This window comes from Trematomus bernacchii, unplaced genomic scaffold (assembly GCF_902827165.1).
Source record: "Trematomus bernacchii unplaced genomic scaffold, fTreBer1.1, whole genome shotgun sequence".
In the NCBI taxonomy this organism is placed as follows: domain Eukaryota; kingdom Metazoa; phylum Chordata; class Actinopteri; order Perciformes; family Nototheniidae; genus Trematomus; species Trematomus bernacchii.
In genome coordinates this window covers 2,823,749-2,844,756 of record NW_022987720.1, presented here as the reverse complement: position 1 = coordinate 2,844,756, position 21,008 = coordinate 2,823,749, and the positions used below count along the sequence as shown (strand labels likewise).

General features: G+C 39.9%; 2 protein-coding genes across 3 annotated transcripts; one reads left to right on the top strand and one right to left on the bottom strand.

Moving 5' to 3' along the window:
* On the top strand, nt 1–8,488 carry abcd4 (ATP-binding cassette, sub-family D (ALD), member 4). 2 transcript variants are annotated; one of them, XM_034143003.1, is made up of 20 exons: nt 1–18; nt 284–324; nt 600–718; nt 1,035–1,162; nt 1,965–2,104; nt 2,301–2,417; nt 3,446–3,571; nt 4,132–4,182; nt 4,470–4,564; nt 4,660–4,781; nt 5,481–5,572; nt 5,662–5,751; nt 5,922–6,127; nt 6,429–6,520; nt 6,626–6,662; nt 6,905–6,954; nt 7,142–7,194; nt 7,298–7,374; nt 7,528–7,643; nt 8,225–8,488. In XM_034143003.1, the coding sequence occupies exons 2-20, from the start codon at nt 284–286 to the stop codon at nt 8,318–8,320; spliced, it is 1,848 nt and encodes a 615-aa protein (XP_033998894.1). In that variant the 5' UTR covers nt 1–18; the 3' UTR covers nt 8,321–8,488. The 2 variants fall into 2 exon arrangements, with proteins under 2 accessions (XP_033998894.1, XP_033998895.1); XM_034143004.1 differs by having other exon boundaries at nt 5–23.
* A 110-nt stretch (nt 8,489–8,598) lies between these two features.
* acss1 (acyl-CoA synthetase short chain family member 1) lies at nt 8,599–20,745 on the bottom strand. The gene is made up of 14 exons (XM_034143002.1): nt 20,286–20,745; nt 19,371–19,467; nt 18,845–19,044; nt 17,769–17,944; nt 16,955–17,107; nt 15,661–15,808; nt 14,656–14,793; nt 14,112–14,204; nt 11,068–11,180; nt 10,459–10,585; nt 10,235–10,362; nt 9,954–10,017; nt 9,715–9,836; nt 8,599–9,035 (listed from the first exon to the last, which is right to left on the bottom strand). The coding sequence occupies exons 1-14, from the start codon at nt 20,596–20,598 to the stop codon at nt 8,859–8,861; spliced, it is 2,049 nt and encodes a 682-aa protein (XP_033998893.1). The 5' UTR covers nt 20,599–20,745; the 3' UTR covers nt 8,599–8,858.
* Nucleotides 20,746–21,008: the final 263 nt, after the last annotated feature.

Here is a 21,008-nt window from a genome sequence, read left to right as displayed (position 1 = left end):
CGATTCGACGATGCTGAAGTTGGGTAACATTTAACTCAATTAAAAGCAATGACAAGGCATACAAAGCAAAGTTGTTTTTAATAGTTTTGAGGGTCTTTGTTCAGTATTCCCCTCGCTAGAACGTGTTAGCTGTTAGCTAACCGGTTTGGCTGCTTTAAGGTTAGACATCGGTTAGGGAAGTTACCTTGACCTGCTAGTTAACAGTTGTTAATCAATTCATAGAAACTTCTATGACTTTGTGTCTTGAAAAACAAGTTAACTTAAACATCTGCCGCCTGTGCAGATGCCTCGTTCAGAAAAGTCAAACGGCAGAGGGGCAAAAAGGTAAGACTGAGACACAGTTTCACTTTGTGTAGTAATTGTACCTTACATGGAATCATTCAAATGACACAGAAAACTGAAGAAACTCAAAAATACACCTTATAATACAACACTTGATTTTTGTTTAAATGTTCAAAGTGAAAGATGCAAAGTAATGCAAGAATTTCACCATAACAAAAGTGTCATAGTTTAAGCATGTGACCACAGGATGCAACTTCATTAAATCCAGATATTGCCATTTTCTAAAACAAATGTATTTCTTGTTTGCTGTCCTTCAGACTGAAATTGGACTGGACATTTGTTCAGAGGTTCTGCAGCATCCAGAGGGTCCTGTTCCCATCATGGACCAGTCAAAGCGCTCTCATGTTTGCCACGCTGCTCGCTGTCACTCTGACAGGTAACTGCTGGAGTCTCATATGTATTTGTGCAACAGAAGTACGGTAACAAAAAGGGGAAATACATTGTCACAATCAGATGAAGCAAGCTATCAAATGAAATGAAATGCCTGTTACATGAAGCCTCATCACGAGACACATTCCCTGTGTGTGAGACAATGCCTTTTGTGGCATTGTAAAATTACACTCCAGATAACACCAGAATGCGTACTGTGTTTTTTAAGCTCAAAGTTCGGTTTAAAGGTTGCCCAATTGTCTTATGTTGTTAAATGAGACTGTTGTCCTAACAATGTGCTAACACGTATTTTTCTGCTTCAGAGCAGCTGATCATTTACCAGGTGGGAGTCCTCCCCAGCCGCTTCTACAATGTGCTCGCAGACAAAGATAACTCCGGCTTCAAGAGTCTGGTGGGCACCGCCTTGATGCTCATCGTGATCAACTCCACAGTAAGATGAGAGCTGAAGGCCATCCAAGCAGTTGACCTACAGACTGATATAAGTTGTAACCAACAAAGTTAAAAAAGAGTTCAACTCTCTGTTCCTCCTGCTTACACTTTTGCTGTGCAGGGTGATTCATTTAAGCATGGGTCACATTAGATTATATTAATATAACCAAAGCATTGCCTGTATCAATGTTAGGATTTGTAATATTTCATGAAGATCCAGAAAACCAAATTAATAAGCTATTAAAGAAGGAGCATGGCTTTATTTACTCGCTGGATATTACACCTTATTCCAGGAACTTGTTATTGTGCAGAGCAGTGCCACACGATTACTTATATTAAGGACTTTAATTTATAGTTCAAAATTACTTTCATCATAATTAGGAAAAAATCCTATGTTTGCAATACTTCACATTATCTGCTTGGATTACATGTGTGCTGCTGAATCTAAATACATAGTCAGGTCCATTGTTTCCCATATTTGTATTCTATGACATCCTGTTTGGTTTTGGATTGCTGTTATCATAGGTAATGGAACATTTATAAGGTCAGGTCAGTCTGACATTTTCATTTTACAACCTAACACACTTCATACTTGGATTTTGAACACCTATCACAATATTGAGTTTATTTGACCACATGTCTTTTAAAAAGAAACAGCGGTATGAGGCCTTACTGAAATAAAAGGAATCATTTGAAGTTTACACTTGTAAGTCTCATGAAGATTGCTTTAAAACTACTGTTTATTGTCTCTGTGTTCCCTATTGACAATCTCTCCCTTCTTTGTTCCTCTCTCCCTCTCCCAGTTGAAAAGTGTCGACCAGTACATTTGTAACCTGATGTATTTGAGCTGGAGGAGGACGCTGACTGAGAGCCTCCATACGTCCTACTTCCAGGGCCGAGTCTATTACACACTCAATGTCCTCCGAGAGGATATAGACAACCCGTAAGCTCTGATGCTTTTTCCTTTGAGTAGTCTCATATAACGCTGTTTTATTGAATGAAGACATAACATCAACATGTATCAATAAATCACAATAAGGTTTAAAATGAGGAAAGAATATAGAATTATATTTAGTAGTAGAATTATAGACTTTCTCGTACAATTGAATTATTTTCTGTTTCTTTCTGTGTACTTGCAGAGACCAGCGGATCAGTCAGGATGCAGAGCGGCTGTGTAAGCAGATGAGCACCATGGCCAGTCGATTGATTGTGTCACCGTTCACACTGACCTACTACACCTACCACTGCTTCCTTAGGTGTGTCTGTAGAGTATCACACACTTTATTATATTTAACAACTTCTCTGTAGTTTAAAAATCTTCAGAGACATTGTGCTCTATTCATATATCACTTCATCATAGACACATGTACTTTTTTTTATACAGCTCTGAAAAAAATTACGAGACCACTCCAAATGTTTCTTAAATCTCAATTTCTACATGGATGACAGCCATTCCATCCCAGTGTCTGTTGAATTCCAACACAGAGAAATATTGTCAGTAGTTCATAGAATAAAATACAAAAATGTAAATTTGACCAATAATAGTAAAACCAGAGAAACCGATAATGCTGCAGTGGTCTCTTAATTTTTTTCAGAGCTGTTTACCATGTGTAGACATCCCCTCTTTTCTTTGTGTGTGGATGGTTAGGAATCGAGAAAGTCTAGCTGTTCTTATTAACTTTTAAAGTAGCATAGATATCTGTTTTGCTTTAACATATCATTGTGAAGTTAACATTGATTGTATAATGTAATGGCTGTGTAATAATGAACACATCTGCATTTCAACTGGTTCCCTTAAATATTTATAATGAAAAAATAAATAGAAAAGCAGTGTGACAGATGTGCAAAGTTGCCGCCTTTTTTCCAATGGAATTAGCTAGCACTGGTCCAGAGGTCGCTAAAAGTAACGAGGTGATGTCAATAAACTTGATTATATTTCTTGATATTTACCTGATGGTCTGGATACCTTTCAAAATGTGTCACTAGTAGTCGGCTCTGTGGAAACGGAAAATTATGATTTGGTTGTTATTGAGACAACAGTGGTGGTTGATAAAGTTGTTAAACGCCACTTTTACATACACAGTAGACACAAACTGATATAAATGGTCCCTAAAAAGGTTTTTTATTGCTGTTTGTCAAATGTGAGTCTCTATTTTCCACTGTAACTGAAGCGAAATGACACTATAACTTTGATTTCCTAGAGTGTTTAATTCTGTATAATGAACTCTGTTTTACCTTAGTGTTTCAAAAGGGAATTTCTAACTAAAATGGCGTTTCTTTGCAGCACCGGCTGGATCGGTCCTGTGAGTATCTTTGGCTACTTTGTGGTTGGAACCATTGCCAATAAAATCCTCATGGGGCCGATTGTGTCGACTCTGTTTGAGCAAGAAAAACTGGAGGGGGACTTCAGGTGAGTTCACTCAATATGTAAGACAAGGACAAACAATCAATTTATCCCGGTCAATAAAAAAGTGGTTGGTCGGGTGTTTTGGGATCTGTTTCATGCAAATCCTTTCGGTGTTATTTTCTTTTGGAAATCAGTCCTTTGTCGAGAGGAAGCATCTTAGTATCCTGGCCCAGTGGCTTTTGCCTCTCAGGAAATGACACAGGATATGCGTCAGCTACAAAAGAGGAATTGTGGTCCCAAGATAAACCTCGAGGGGCATTTGGAAAGTGAAACACCAAGGCCAGGCGCTCTCTTGCAATGTTAACAGAAGTACAAAATCATTTCTGAGTCCGCTCAATGTTATTGTGTTCTTCCCTAGCCCATCTCCACCTTACTACTAAGTTTCATAAACATCAGTCCTGTAGTTTCTTTGTCTGTAATCCTGCTGATAGACAGAGAAATGGACCAAAAAATAAATCAGAAACATTACTCCCTGGCTGAGGTTATAATATGTTTTTCTGTTGACGGGCGAATGTGTTTAGACTTAAATTGTGTTGCTTAAGATACGTTTGTTGTGTTTTCAGGTTCAAACACATGCAGATCCGTGTCAATGCAGAGTCTGCAGCGTTTTACAGGTGAGGCTTAAACACATGACTTGTATACCAACCTTTTTTCTCATTTGTTCTAACTGTCTTTTGAATATCTAATGTCTGAATTGCGTTCCTAAAAATGAAAATGCAGACATTTCTGGAACTTTTAGTATCAGTATATTGTATAACCTGCATATAAACTAAACTCTTGTTGTACTTTCCTGTGATTAATATAAAAAAACGACATTATCTGACACTATCTGAAACATTCATAATAATCAAATCACTGAGTCAAAGCAGGTTGGGAACAAAGCTGCGGTCTGTGTTTTTAGAGCGGGTAAAGTGGAGCACATGAGGACAGACCGCAGACTGCAGGCTCTGCTAGAAACTCAGAAGAGTTTAATAAACAAGGAGCTCTGGCTTTATAGTAAGAACACCTCACACATGACCACTCTCTCACTGACTCATATCTTTCATTCATTGCTGTGATTAAACGTGTTAACCTCGGACCTCTCCTCTCAGTCGGGGTAAACACCTTCGACTACCTCGGAGGTTTCCTCAGCTACATCATAATCGCCATTCCCATCTTCACCGGCCTCTATGACGGTCTCACTCCTGGAGAGCTCAGCGCACTCATCAGTAAGGTAAGCATGTGCTTTTATTTATTGTGTCCCTTCTCAGAACCTGCAGTTCTTAAGAAAAGTTACTTTGTTCACACACATATAAAAAATCATGTTTTTATTTTCATGCGGTCAGCAGGTGTGTGAATTTCGCTCCCAGTTTTAATCAACGTTATTAATCAGTCTTAATTTGTCCTCAGGGACATAAATAAAATGAGGGGTAGACAATAAGAAAAAAAAAAGAGTACACTAGTTTCAACATTTAAAAAAGTTACATATAACTTTTGTATATAGAAAATGTTTATAAAATGAAATATTGAAATAGTATACATATGCTCCTTTTACTTTTAAATGTAGTTGAGAGGTGACAGTGTGTGAAAGGTTTGCCATCAAATAATAGCCAATAAATAGCAAAAAGCTAACAAACATGGTGTAATTTAACCACAAGGTGGCAGCAAAAGCTTTCTCCTGATAAAACAGTCACAGCTTGAATGCCTGTTGATAAACATAGATTTCACTTCTAAATGATAAAAGATATATTGTAGCTCCAAACTGTCTCAAGAACATGTAAGCAATGACATTAAAGTGTTATCATGAGCCGGTATTAAAGTCTCCTTTTCATGCTGTCGTCCTCATTGTTCCTTGTCCGAACGCTCCTCTTTAAATAATGGTGTCTCTTATTTACTCTCTGCTCCGGTTCTCCCTCTCCTTGTCCATATTCAGAACGCCTTTGTGTGCATCTACCTGATAAATGGCTTCACGCAGCTAATAGACCTGTCCACCACTCTGACAGACGTGGCTGCATACACCCACAGGTAGCACACTGCATACCTTCACTTCCTGTTTGTGCATGCCATCCACCTTTCCATCACTGAACCTGTGTGTGTGTGTGTGTGTGTGTCAGGATTGGGGAGCTGAGGGAGGTGATGGATGACATACTTCGCACGCAGTGTGACTATGACCCGGCGTCAGGGGAGAGCTACGACTTTGACAGGTTTGTGGGAGCACTTTTACTTGAATCTCTGCTGCCATAAAGAACAGTTAAAGACTACAGGAACATGTTAAGAGACACATGGCTCAGATTAGATTTTAGAAAAGCAAATAAGATCACAAAATGAATGTTTGGAACAAAGGTTTTCAACGTTTATTCATTTCTCCACACAGTGACTTCAACGTCCACGCAGGCCCCGTGGACACCGCCTTCATCCTAGACCACCTTTCGTACAAATCTCCGTTCTCGGACCAGCTGCTGGTGGAGGATCTAAGTCTGAAAATCAGCCAGGGATCAAACCTGCTGGTGGTGGGGAACACAGGCACCGGGAAGACGTCACTCCTGAGGGTCCTCAACCGACTCTGGGAGGCAGAGAGCGGTGAGAGAGCAGCGGGACAAGGCTGTTTTTTAAGTATTGCACATTATAGTAAATTAACTTCATATCTAGCGCATTTTGAAGCTTTTTAAGTTCTCAAAAACCTGTTTACAAACACAACTCGGCATTTACACATTCACATTCAGAGGCATTCACACACAAACTCACACACCATGCCATCGTGAGAACTTTGGGGTTACGCTCCGCTTGGAGGACGACCATCGACCTCTCCACCGCAGCCCCATTAGTCAAATGATTCAGCCAACATTAGTAGCCTCATGACACCTGCGTCCTCTCCCCTCAGGTTTTGTCCAGATGACCACGTGTTTCGGGCCCAGAGGAACCCTCTTCCTGCCGCAGAAACCGTACCTCACCGATGGCACGCTGCGGGAACAGGTAGCTGTCTCCTCTTCTGTGTTGTGTCTCTATTGAGCCTGCAACGTGTTGGACAATTAATGTACATACAAATTTACCAAAAATTAACTAAATTTTCTCCAACAGGTGATCTACCCGTTGAAAGATATTTACCCTGCATCAGGTATCAGTTTTCACTCTCACTTAACTGTAAATGTACCTGTTCAACATTTAACATTTAAAGGCTATATAACTTAATTGTTTAATATCAAATGTTTCCCGATAGAAAAAGGGTGTTTGATCAAAGCAGCTCTTTAATACAAAAATAATAATAATACATTTATCTTTGTATTATTCTAAACTTGAGTCTTGGAATTACACTGAGTTATATGGAGAGATATTCATAAAGTGAATTTTTTTGTTTAGGGTCAGTGGATGATGACAGAATCATACAATTCTTGGAACTTGCTGGAGTGGTAAGTTCATCCCACAGTATCATCCTGTAACCTCTTAGCATACAACTTCAAAATGTGCCTAACTATGGATCAGTCTTCCTCCACTACAGCCTCTGAAAGACTAAGTATTTGCTGAATTGGTTAAAATGCTTTTACATTTGAATGAAACATCCATTAATCCTGATTTAAACTTCTATCTGTGCTCCAGTCTAGTCTCCTGGAGCGGACCGGCGGGCTCGATGCACAGGTGGACTGGAACTGGTAAGAGAGGGGAAAAACTGACAAAGCCAAGCAATAGATGTATGTATTACTTCTCCAAACATTCGATAAGGTGATGCAGGTCTGAACTAGTTTCTCTCTGCAGGTATGATAGTCTGTCTCCGGGGGAAATGCAGCGTCTTTGCTTTGCACGACTCTTCTACCTGCAGCCAAAATACGCAGGTGTGTTCTTCTCGGTTTATGTCATGCAAGCACCTGAGGGATCAAGACAGTTTCAGCCCAGTTTGTATGTTATTATTATGCCAACTGTTAGGGGTGACCCAGACCAAGTAATAACTCATATTTACATTGTTATTAAAAAATCTCTTCTCTCAGTGCTGGATGAGGCCACCAGTGCTCTGACGGAGGAGGCAGAGGCTCAGCTGTACCGCACTTGTAAACAGCTCGGCATGACTCTGATCAGTCTGGGGCACCGCAGCAGCCTGGAGAAGGTACACTGGACACACACACACACGCACGCACGCACACACACACACACATACACATACACATACACATACACATACACATACACATACACACACACACACACATACACATACACACACACATCCTAAATTACACATCCAGCCTAAACACAAAGATTAAAACGTGGCTTTGCCTCTCCTTGGTCTATTTTACACCAAGCAATTTGGAGAATAAAAGAAATATGGAAACTACCAAAGAATGACCTAAAATGATCTATATCAAATGATGTATATAGCCAAATATCATAAATTACAAACTTCCCCTCGGGTGTTTACAATCTGTACAGCATTCAACAAATTATTTAATGAGACACTTTGACAAGAAAAAACTACTAAATTAGACTCAGAGGAAGTAATAGGAATTAATTTGAAAACTTGTATTTATGATGTGTATTCAAAGTATTGCTATTGAATGCTTTCTGGTCTGTCCGTGTCAGATTATTTGGTTTCAATATGTCAATTGTCCTTACATTTGAACGTCTTGTTTTCAAATCGTCCTAATCTATTAAGGAAATGAACTCTGTCTGTCCCTCTGGTTCTCACAGTACCATGATGTCCAGCTGAAACTATGTGGTGGAGGCCAGTGGGAGATAACCAAGCTAAAGGGAGGCAGTGGGATTCTCAGAGAAGAAGCTCTGTGACATGCAGAGCCATCTTCAGTTTGGGAGACAAGGACAGACACACTCCTGAATTCCTGTTAGGAACACTCGCATTCTTTGATGTAAGGTACTTTGTAAACCAAATCCTGCAGTGGAGGTGGAACACTGTGCTCTTACAGTTTCGGTTTACTCATGCATCATTGAGGCAGAGCCCAACCCAAATGTTCTGGATCCAAAAAGGTTTCAGAGTAGGAACGCTCTGAGTGAATTCACATATCATGAAAACACACGAGGAAAGAAAAAAGACACTTTATACTCAGTTCACATTTTAAAGTTGTTTATTGTCTTATGTTTACAATCACTACATTGGGAAAATTAGTTCCAATAATGTGACTCCTTCCAAGATTACATTTGTGAATACCTGATTTCATAAAATGTCATATTTACAATAAAAGTCAAGAGAAAGTTTGGCCTCTAAAATCATTTTTTATACAATTGCACACGCCTGGTTAAGTGACGGAGAGTATCGTGCGAGCATCACATTATTCTTCATTAGATGGGAATGTTTTCTGGGAACACTTCATGACGGTTGTTGTTTGCCACACAGCTCACGGTGACCTTGGATGATTTCCTGAACTGCTGCAGGGTCGTCCAGCGTGCTGAGGTCACCCAGCCCGTCCAGGTCTCGCTCCACCACCTTACGCAGCACCCGCCGCATTATCTTCCCTGAGCGCGTCTTCGGCAGCCGCTGGACGAACTGTGAGAATAACATGAGGAAATTAGGTATAAGTTAGTCTAATAGAAATAGTTTGGATTGTTTGACTTTGGATTAGTAACTCATACACTTAATGTTTAACCTGCAGTTATTTATGGTCGCAGTTTAGAGAAAGACAGAAGCACCAGCACAGGAGAAAAACGTTAAACCTTTGTGGATGGCTGAAGCAACTTAATGTATTTTGGCAACCCCAAGAAAACATGGCAGTTTTAAGTGTATGCTATATTACAAATATGTTCAAGACATTGCCATGAGACAGCCCTTTCCAAAAAAGAACTGAAACCGTTATCTATGCTCTCTTTAAAGGAACCAGACATTTGACCCCACAGGACACAGGAGTTGCTTGTCAACTGATGCCTGGATTGGTTAGTTTATTTCTCTTATTGCGTGATTTTGTGGAATTAAAATGAACTTTGTAGCATACCTAGAAAGGACTATCCGACAGCAAGATACAAGCAGTGAAAGTTTTCCAAAACTAGGTGGCTTAGACTTTGTTTGCTCCTGTGCCGGTACACCTGTTTGCTTCTCTAAACTGGGGATGTGCCACCGTTTACTGCAGGTATAACAGTATGGATAAGTACCTCGTACAACCCCACTTCAAACAATCTGTACTTTACCACTAATATTTGTTTGCGATTTAATGTCAGTGAGAGAGAGTTACCTGGATGAAATCTGGACAGGCGTACTTGGCGATCTTTTTCGACACCATGTTGTTTAGCTGCTGAGACAGATCTGCCTCCTGATCGTCCGTGTCCTTTTTTAGCACCACAAAGGCATACACACCTGACAACAAAGAGACAAATCCTTACTATGATGGACATTATAAGTTAACATTGAGTATTCTTTTTTAATATAATGTGGGAAAGACATTTTTTGACTCAAAATATATTTTCTGCCCACCTTGTCCTTTGATGTCATGCGAGTATCCGATGACAGCAGACTCGGCCACTGCAGAGCATTGATTCTGTTTCAGGGATCAAAAAAAGAAAATAGTTTGTACAAATCACTGCTAAAAACATTTTAAGAAATAACTTTATTTACGCCTTTATTGCTTTTATAAACAACTATGGACATATTGGCCATTTAGAGAAGTTTGTTCTTTATTTCAGTCCACTAAAAGCATCGTTTTAGCTGTATGTCGGGGAAGAACAGACACACATGTTTATCATTGATTGACCTACCACCACGTCCTCTATCTCTGCCGTCCCAATCCTGTGACCGCTCACATTGATGACATCATCAAGGCGTCCAGTGATCTGGTAATACCCCTCCTTAGAGCGATAGGCGCCATCTCCAGTAAAGAAATAACCTATTGGCACAAAGAGTTATAGATTTAGAGAATTAGTTTTTGTCTTCAACAAATAAAAATCGTAAGAATTGAGCAACGCTTTAAAAGACGGTTTACCAGGATGAGGCTGACAGTATGTCTCAATGAATCTCTGGTGGTTGTTGTGAATGGTGCGGGCCATACCAGGCCAAGGCTGAGCTAAACACAGAGCTCCTGATGCGGGGTTGGAGGTCACCACTTTTCCCTGAGGAGAATTTTTTTTTTTTTTGTGAGTGCACAAAACATATTCAATTCATGTCATGGTGAGGGAGATGTGATTGAGGTACAAACTAAACAAGACTGAAACAAAACCTACAGAATCTTTCTCTTAAATTAAGAAAACAGGCACAAGAAGAATGCCACAGTGAGGCCTGTGAAACCACTTTCCAAATGCTGTGTGTTTCTGTTTGAGAGGAAGCATGATGAGCTCAGCACACTCCAACTGTCTGCACAATCTGTGCATTTCAAAAGCAACCGCAATGGCCGCACAAAGTACAATGACAGATTTTTTTAATAGGGAGTTTGGCACGAACAGATTGGGCCTGACGGGTGGGAGCAGGGCGAGTATCAAAAGTGACACAGCTGGTGAGTATTTTATAATCCTAATCTGACCCTCCCTCAGGCCGTACACACACACACACACACACACACACACACACACACACACACACACACACACACACACACCTCGGTGTCCATGAGCACGGGCTTAATGCCGAAGAAAGGTCTCATAGCCATTCCTGGGACAATCTCTGCGTCTGGGTCCGATGGCCGTGGGGTGATGCAGATGCCACCTGTCTCTGAGAACACAGAGCAAAACAGGGCAGATTAGAAACCAGCTGTCAATGACTATATGTGTAATTATTATACTATTTATTCCATATTATCAACAAATCAATTAAAAAGCTATCCAGAAGAATGGGTATATCAAGGGTATATATTAAGACTAATCTATTTGGAAACACATACATACAATCTGAATTTTATCAACTAGATTTTGTATAGCACTGCAGATGTGCCAATGCAGAGTGTAAAAATAAAAAAGTGACAGAAGGAAAGTATAGATGACAGAGCCAACTAACAGTCAGTAAATCTGGCATAAGCCTGTCTCATTGCTACAGATTTATATTTTGGAATTACAGCCATACTAAGTAAATTAAATAAAATTAGGTCTGCCTAAACCTCAGGGGCCCCAGTAATCCGCCTGGTGGTGTTGGTTGCAACAGTGCCGGATACAGCAGAGGGGATCCGTTATAAAGTAGGACACAACAGATGATCCCACAGTAGCATTAGCAGCTAACATCCTGTTCAAATCAACTGTGGAAATTGTACAAAGCTATGATTTTAAAATGACATGATTGGGCTTTCTTTACAGTACTATGACCTTTTAGTCTTTTACGACGTACTACAGTATGACTTATCTTTAATCACAAACTATACTGACTTCAATCACTTTTTTTATGGCATTTTAGGGACATAGTATACTATTACTTTTCATGGCTTGCTAATCTATGACTATCCTTTAACTTTCTATGTGATGTTCTCTGCAGGAGCTGATCACAAGTCCACAAGTTTGGCTTCACAGGACTGAGGGCCTGTTAGTTGCAGGGCGCCATGGCAACAGATTTTGCTCGCCTATTTCAACCGGCTCTGTGTCAGTGCAGTGTGAGTGTGTTGCAGTGTGAGCCTTGTGGGCAGCAAACAACCCCCTAAAGGAGGCCCCCTTTCTCCCTGTGATGTTGATGGGAACAGTACCCACACTGTGATACAAGTGAGCGGGTTGAAAATCTGCAAAGGATCTCTTTATTGGTATTTTTATTAGCTTATGCTCCTCAGATGAAGTTGTATAGGCGTGGTAAGAAGTTAGGTGCTTGTTGTTTTTTAGATTTGAAAACACCTGCTACTATCCTTCATGAACAGATCATATTAAGATCAATTGTTACTTATAAATTCCTGTAACAATATGTTACAGGCTATCATCTTTTTTCTCATATTGCCGAAATACGATACAGTGTAGTTTTTTCTCATATTTTTGACATACTACACTATGTAGCCACTTCTCATCCTCCTCCATACTCTCACCTCTGTAGTCCTGTGTGAACCAACATGGAGGCCGTATGCCAACAGCGGATCAAAATCAAATGTTCTCTCTTAACAGGCTACTTGCTCCCAGATCAACCAAATGGCATTTATGAATAATGCCACTTAGTCCTGATTGGAAAAACTGGTGCGGGAAAATAATATAATATAATCCTTTTTACTGAAGTAGGGTATTTGGGTCATATCTGTGTCTGTAATTCTCAAGCTCATGATGTTCTAATGTTTAATTATCATCCATTAATTATAGATTTTTGACATTTGTATGGTAATTAACGCAGATTTGCTCCATTCGGTCATTACTCAATCTAATTTAGAGGACTGAGGATAAAACACAGTGTCAGTCGGGTCGTTTTCTTTTATCCGCAAAATTGAATTTATTGGCAAAATCAGCTGATTTCAAACAAGTTGTCGTTAGTTCCCATCCTAAGCTGCTTTAGTAAGGGAATAGTTGTTATTTTTGCAGTGACATCCGTGGTTATCTAAACATGGAGGACAAGTTTGTTGAGTCTCACAAAATGCAATTACTGTACATATACTTTCACTGTAATGTATTCTGACACAATTTAGTCAGTAAAATATACAGTGTATAATCTATTTCACTGTGTCGTCGTGAACAATAATCATTAAAGAGGGCATCAAATATCAAAATAAATATATTATTACTTTGACAAATCATATATATTTTCTTTCCTATGTTCAGTATGGAGGGAAATTGAAGACCGTTTTTACCTTTGTCCCCGTTCTGGGAGGAGTACAATCTGCATTATGGAGGAGTCTGATAGTGGGAAGTAGATAGAGTAATCTGGGTCACTCCAAGCAACCGTTTTGTTAATTGCACCCATAAATCTGCATTCCTTTGGTCAGAGTTGATCCAAAGTTCAACTGGTTTATGTACGCTTTTCAGCAAAGAAAATGCAGTGATGAATTTATTCCCAATGCACTTCTCCACAAGTTGAATGTACTTCATGCCTTTGCTACCAAAATCACATCTTCTATTATAAGAGTAAAACATTTGGTTTAAATCGGGAGTCCAGAGGGAAGTGGGAACCCTTTTCCTCTTTTTATGCATGAGTGTGAGTGTGTGTGTGTACTCTATACACACCCACATACTGTAGCAATGTGTATATATAAGCAGTTGGAGAGACATAGCTCTCCCCTTTAAGAGTGGCTGACGGTCCATTTTAGGGCCTGCATACGTGGCTTTGTTTGAGGAAGAATTTGTGAACCTAACCCCCCCGACAAGCAATGCAATGCTACTGTGAGACTCAGAGCATGAGACAAAACCAAGCTCAATGTCAACACAATACATTTGATTTATTTAAATTGATGGAACACTTGCACACTTTTCTGGTTAGAAGGGAAACTAAAGGGAAATACTGTCAAACAATATGAGGCATTATTTAATTAATTAATTCATTTTGGAGTAAACTGCAGACACAAATATATAAAGTTTGTCAAATAAACACTAAATGTGAATATTAGAAGTTTTCTTTGCACAAGTCGGAAAGAAGACGATGTTAAGAAAGCAAAATAGCTATATAAAAAAACAGAGACAGAGAACAACATTTGTATCGACCAAAAAGTGTCAGCAAAAATCAGATAGATCCCACAATTGAGGGTATTCCTGTTACCTGTTTGCCACCAGGTGTCCACCACAGGGCAGCGTCCGTCCCCCACCACTCGGTGGTACCACTCCCACGCTTCAGTGTTGATGGGCTCCCCCACTGCAGACAGCCAGGGACAACTTCCATCATTATATATATTACAATATATTATCGTTTGTGATTTAGTTGTAAGCTTCATGACTCGAATGAATGTATGTGTGTGTGTGTGTGTGTGTGTGTGTGTGTGTGTGTGTGTGTGTGTGTGTGTGTGTGTGTGTGTGTGTGTGTGTGTGTGTGTGTGTGTGTGTGTGTGTGTGGTGTGTGTGTGTGTGTGTGTGTGTGGTGTGTGTGTGTGTGTTGTGTGTGTGTTGTGTTGTTGTGTGTGTGTGTGTTGATTTCTATGGCATGCTCACATACCAGCATAGGCTTGACTTTCAATATCCTTACAGTATGTAACACGTGTGTGCTTAAAGGACAGGAACTGTATGGTAACTCGGCTTGTGTGTTATGTTCCTTTAATGCCCAGCTCTTATGTACATTATAGTATTTCCAAGCGTCATGTTTGGCATACCAGAGCCGAGGGTTTTGAGGGTCGAACGGTCATATTTCTGCACCCACTGGTCTCCGTACTTCAGCAGCAGGCGGATTGCTGTGGGAGCTCCGTAAAACTGGTTTATCTTAAGTCTCTGAACCATCTCCCAGTACCTTCCTATAAAAAAAAAGTGTAAGTTAGCATGGTCCAAATACATATTATATAATATGTTGAGAAGATCTTGCATTCTCAGATAAAGCAGAGGCCTGAGAACTGAAGACTCTTTATTCCCCCTCGCACCCGCACTGCGAGGGGGACCCAAGTTCCCATCAGCAAAAACACGTCGGTTTGCTATCCTGGCTCCAAAATGGTGGAATGAGCTCCCCATTGACATCAGGACAGCAGAAAGCTTACACATCTTCCGGGGCAGACTGAAAACTCATCTCTTTCGACTCCACTTCGAGCGATATAATTACTAACAAAGCACTTATATACTAATAAAGGCCTGGCTTATCTAAAGCCAGTTGAGTAGCACTTGAAATGGTTTGGCTCTATGAAACCTGATGTACTTATATGATTCTGTTTTCTTCAAGTTTGTATCTTCTCGGTCGAATGCACTTATTGTAAGTCGCTTTGGATAAAAGCGTCAGCTAAATGCAATGTAATGTAATGTAATGTATTCCTGTTGTAGTTTCTCCTTGACAATAACAAGGCGACACACGTGTAGATTGTGTAAATTCTAATTTTAGTGTGGGTGATAAGCAGAGTTCAAATCCAACTGTAAGTAGTTATTCATAGATAAAGACACATGAGATTGCAGCGCTCTGAACAAAGGACAGGAATATTAAAAATGTCTGTGAACACCCTTTACACAGACATTTATATTACTATTATCATAAAAAGCTCATTATAATGATACCATTAAAGCTAATACAAATGGTAAACATGTGTCGAATTTTACAACTATATTTTTTGTTATTTTAAGATGAGTTTTCCTTTTATTATGAATGAGAAAACCATTCATTTGTTTGCTGATTTTCATACCAGGGTCAGGGTAAATGGGAGTGCTTTCAAACAGGACCGTGGTTCCCCCGTTAGCCAGCGGCCCGTACACACTGTAGCTGTGTCCTGTTATCCAACCGATGTCCGCCACACAGCCGAACACATCTCCGTCCTGGTAGCTGAAGACATACTGGTGATGAGAGGGAACACTGATGGAATGATCGGATAAAAAGAGAAGAAGATACTGTGTTTTGTTTCCATTTCCCCTCTGAAAAACCCGAAAAAGCTAGCTGAAGAGGTGTGACTATATCTTGAACATTTACATAAATAAGACAACTTAACATAAATAAATAATGCTTAAACTGGAATAACTTCATTTGAAACACATCTTTCATTCAAGAAATGGAGAAAAAAGTGCTTCTCAAAAAGACAAATATACATTGAATGAATATAAGGCCAAGATTAGAGTGCAAAAGTAATGGAAAATAGATCAATAAATCACACTTAAAGGTGGGGTAGGTAATTTTGGAGAAACCGGCTCGAGATCGCTAGATTTTCAAAATACACAGCCGGAAGAAATCTGCTACTTCCTTACAGAGCCCCTCCTCCAACACACACGAACGCGCACATGACCAATGAGGGCACGAGATAAGTTTGTGCACAGATGGAAGGCTGACAGGCAGGTAGGCCATCCAGTTATTTTAGCCGGGCCGGCTAAAATGATTGGTCGTGCTTTTTACAGTACTACGGCTTCCACAGATGACATTTTTTTATGGATTTTTTTTCAAAGCACTTAAGATATTCATTGCTATCGGGATGTTAAGAGCATTCCATGGAATATAACAAAAAGTGTATCTCGAGCCGGTTTCTCAAACTTACCTACCCCACCTTTAATAATAGAAAAAATAAGATAACGTAGAATTTGTAGAATGCATCACATATGATGCAGCAGGTCTCCCTTGCAAAAGAGATCGATGATCTAAATGGGATTCACCTGGTTAAATAAAGGTTTTGAAAATAAATAAAACCTGTTAAATAATTATAATTATAATTTTAAAAAAGAAAACCAGTTCCCATATTTGCAGCATTCACATTAAACACTGCAGCAACACCAACAGAAGGTATCCACTCTCTTTTACTTTGTTCTAATCTTTTTTTACAACGTTGATCGAGATATTCCGGGAAAACTCAGAAAGTGTTTCCTTTTGATGGCTACCAAACAAATGGTCAAACAATGAATATTATGTCATATTTTGGCTGTCCAAGGCCAAGGTCATGAAATACTTCCCACTCTGCATGTGTGATAGTGCAGGTGATGTTGTTGTTTGTTGTTTACCCTGTGTGTGAGGGCAGCGTACAGCAGGTATCCAGCCTGAGTGTGGACGACTCCTTTGGGCTTCCCCGTGCTGCCCGATGTGTAGAGCAGAAACAGAACGTCCTCACTGTCCATGGCCTCCGGCTCACACACCATGTCTTCCTTCAGCATCTCCTGCAGGACACAATGACTTTAGAGGATTTCATCTTTGTCATTCCTATCAAACACAGAAGAGTAGTAGAGCAATATAATACATATATCATTTTGTTATAACTCTGCAATGGACGATTTCAATATTTCAAGCCATGGTTATCCTGGTCAAAATAATTGGGATTCTCGATATTATCCCAATGATTATCAGAATATGCCTAAAACTCTTAAAAAGACACTAATATTGATTATCATAAATACCCAAAAAGGCATGAATAAATAAACAAATGCATGTATTAATAACGAAAATAATAAAAGTATAATAATTTGTGTGATTCTTCAAAGAGAATATGCCTGTATTTTTAAAATCTGTTTTTTTATCCGCAGCAGCTTTTCCAGGTTGATATGCAATACAATTGTTAATCATTCCAGCCCTGTTTAAAACATGGTGCAATTAAATGCAATCTTAATTTGTATGATGCAAGAGGGGAACAAACTAACATTCATATAAGTATTAGGATCAGTGTTTAAACGATTACCTGACAGAACAACCAAAGTCCAATCAGCTGTGTGGAGTTTTATTCCTAGTCTACATTTCTTTCTCTTTTTCTGAATCCAGGAGAAAGTGACACAGTGTTGGCATTAATATCTCAATCAGCTCCTGATTGGCTTTCTGCTCTCTCACCTCCTCCATGTCCATGTCCTTGGCTGTCATGGTGACCGGATTCTCTGTTCTCATGGCAACCAACACCTGCTGTACAGAGGGGCAGTCCTTCACGGCCGCGTCCACCGTCCTCTTCAGCTCCGTCACCTTCCCCGCTCTCACACCCTGGTTCACCGTGATCACCGTCCTGGACTGGGCTGAAAACATGTGGAGCATATTCAATTCAATTTACTGCCATTGTCAGTTGTTTATTGCTAGGTAAAAAGCATAAAGCACTCTTTAGTGCACCAGTCAATCCTCAAATTAAATAGAGAGTTAAATCCCAGATCAAGCGTACGGTAGAGGGTCTTGAACCTGTTTCTCTTCAGTGATGAAACTTCAATTTTGTAAAAATGTAGCTTAGGAAATAGAGGTAATAATATCTAATTTAACAAACTGTATTTTTGACGACTGTCTATTGAGCTGCTAAGTTCTCACAAGATATAGTCCTTAAAAGGCAAAATGAGGATGTTGTTTTTTTAAAGGCAATGATTATTCATACAACACAATCCCTCTCAATCATCACTTATGATGCAATAGAAGTGTCTGTATCTGTAGAGACCTTGTGACCTTCTGTATTTCCTCCTATTTTCCAGTGTTTGTGACATTTAGAGGGAAAAAACATGTTTGCGAACACTGTAACCTTCTTGAGAAAGGAGGCCTGACTTTGAATGTTGTGTAAACTATGACTGTCTGTTGTGTGTGGGAGGTGGTTCAGAGACTTAAGATAAACCAGTTTTACGGAGCTTCCACAGCAATCCGCCTGCTGCTGAAGTACAGAGACCAGGCATGTAATGTGGGTTTATTACATTTTTTACATAAGAAAAACGCAGCCTACTGCTGAAAACAGGGTTAATGAGAGCAGTGAGACTCTACCAGTGAGGTTCCGGCCTTTAAAGCCAAAACAAGGAGCTGAAAGACTCTAAAATGCTTGTGAATAAAAAGTCATTGTTCTCTGTTGGTTATTCAGTACAAGCGACTGCTCTGACGTAACACAGTCTATTGGTCCATTGTTAAAGAATGGATTAGTTCAGCTCTAAAGTGGGACATCTTCTCACCGTCTCTGATTCGCTCTGCGAGGGCTTCAGCGCTGAACCCGGCAAACACCACGTTGTGAGCCGCACCGATACGGGCACAGGCCAACATGGACGCCACAGCCAGAGGGCAGGGGGGCATGTAGATGGTGACACAATCCCCCTTCTTCACGCCATGCCGTCTCAACAGGTTTCCTAGGCGACATGTCATCTCCAGGAGCTGCCTGTAAAGAGATTATAAATGAAGTACTAACCCACATGAACAAGAGGAGCACGAACAACACACACATGTCAAATCAAATCAAATCAAGTTTTATTTATATAGCACATTTAAAAGCGATTTTTGGTCGAGCCAAAGTGCTGTACATGTAATAAAAACACATTACTACAATCACAATAAAAGACAATCATTTACAACAGAAATATAAAAAACAAAAACACAGGGAATAGTCAGGTGTCGTGCTCCGCTCTGACTAGAAGGCCAGGGAGAAGAAGTGAGTCTTTAGTGAGGATTTAAAAAACCCTAGTGTATTAAATCCAAGCTGCTGACCTGTAGGTGACCTTGATCTCTGACCCCGGTTCATCTCTTTCCCAGATCAGGGCCACCCTCTCAGGACAGGTGTGCACATGGCGGTCCAAGCAGTTCACTGTACATTAACAAACCAGAGACAAACAGATAGTAAATGTAACTTTATCTGCCAAGTCATCGTGCTGCGTTCAAGGAGTGCTTTAATTATATGTGCTGATCAAAACTGTGTGCATAATGATGCATTCGCTGTCTCACGTTTCATTGAGAGGTTAGGCAAGCAGAGGTGGAAGAAGTACTCAGATTATTTACTCAAGTAAAAGTAGCAATACTACAGTGTAAAAGTATTCAGTTACAAATCAAAATCTTGTCACTCAAAACATGTTGGTCCAGTGAAAGTAAAAAGGTATAAGCATGAAAGAATATTTTAAGTACCAAAAGTATGCGTTTTGTAAAATAGCCATTTTAAGCACCAGATTGTTGTATTATTATATTAAATGTATTCAAATCATTGGTGCATTAATGTGTTCATCACTTCAATGTTGCACTTGGTAAAGGTAGGGTTTATTTGAGTTACTTAAAGCACTACTGGGTACGAGCTTAAGCTATAATAATATACTATAGGTATATAATGTGTGTTGATTTATATTTTGTATTAATAACCTAAATCTTCAAAGTAACTATGAATGTAGTGGAGTAAAAAGTAGAACATTTGCCAACAAAATGTCGTGAATTCAAGTTTAAAGTAGCATAATGTAAAACTACTCAAGTAAAGTAAAAGTACCAACATGTTTTAAGTACAGTTTCCATTACACCACTGTTGGCATGTAGCTGCCTCCGATTAAGCCTTCGCTGCATCGATCAGTTCATTCTAACGATCAAATCTATTTCTATGAGTCTAATTATAAATCATATTCTATTTAAAAGTGATTATATTACCAGACACATTGAGCTGTCCTCCCTCAAACCACTTGATCCTCCCCAGGCTCAGGTCGCAGTCCTGCACGGTGTGGAAGGGTTTGATCCAGCTCAGCCTGTGGCGCGCTGCCGCGGCCCAGAAGCTCGCGCTGTTGGAGACGGAAAACTCCTGCAGGGACGAGCAGTCCTTCACACCTTCAAACCCAACAGCCTCCGGCATTAACGCCGCTACATTACATTTCCATCGACCAAAAACACGGAAATACGAATTAAAGACCCGACGAGCATAGGAAGTAACCATGGTCTTTGAAGTGCACCTGCAGGGGAGCCACATACTGACAGTGAACGTATCCTGTGCAAACTGCGGCTATATTTGCAAAGAATCTGCGATCGTTTTTACGCAGTTTTGGAAGTTACTCTGCTCAACTTTACTGAGGGAATACTTGGGAAACTCCGTGGAGCAAGGACAGGACGAGTGATGCGTTAAAGGGCGGTACAAAAACCCAATGTGCCGACACTTTCTGTTCCTTGAGCGGCAGCCAAGTTTCATAATCAGTTGCAAAAGAAAGGAAAACGTATTTGTGTGGTGGGTTTTTGTTCAGAGGTTCCGTCCAGATATGTTCATGAATGATGCATAACAATACGGCTGTGTATAAGCTCACAGCTTGACCTAAATGTAGAACTCATGAATCTGAAAATATCCAATGGTGAATAAACATTTCTGAAGTTTGACTACTGGACACA

Excerpts from the sequence above, each read along its gene's own strand:
- abcd4 (XM_034143003.1), top strand. The coding sequence starts at position 284 with ATGCCTCGTTCAGAAAAGTCAAACGGCAGAGGGGCAAAAAG. Across the intron at positions 6,955-7,141 it reads TCTTGGAACTTGCTGGAGTG|TCTAGTCTCCTGGAGCGGAC; the intron begins GTAAGTTCATCC and ends TCTGTGCTCCAG. Across the intron at positions 7,195-7,297 it reads GCACAGGTGGACTGGAACTG|GTATGATAGTCTGTCTCCGG; the intron begins GTAAGAGAGGGG and ends TTCTCTCTGCAG.
- acss1 (XM_034143002.1), bottom strand. The coding sequence starts at position 20,598 with ATGTGGCTCCCCTGCAGGTGCACTTCAAAGACCATGGTTACTTCCTAT. Across the intron at positions 10,363-10,458 it reads ATACTGTCAGCCTCATCCTG|GTTATTTCTTTACTGGAGAT; the intron begins GTAAACCGTCTT and ends TTGTGCCAATAG. Across the intron at positions 9,837-9,953 it reads GCATGACATCAAAGGACAAG|GTGTGTATGCCTTTGTGGTG; the intron begins GTGGGCAGAAAA and ends CTTTGTTGTCAG.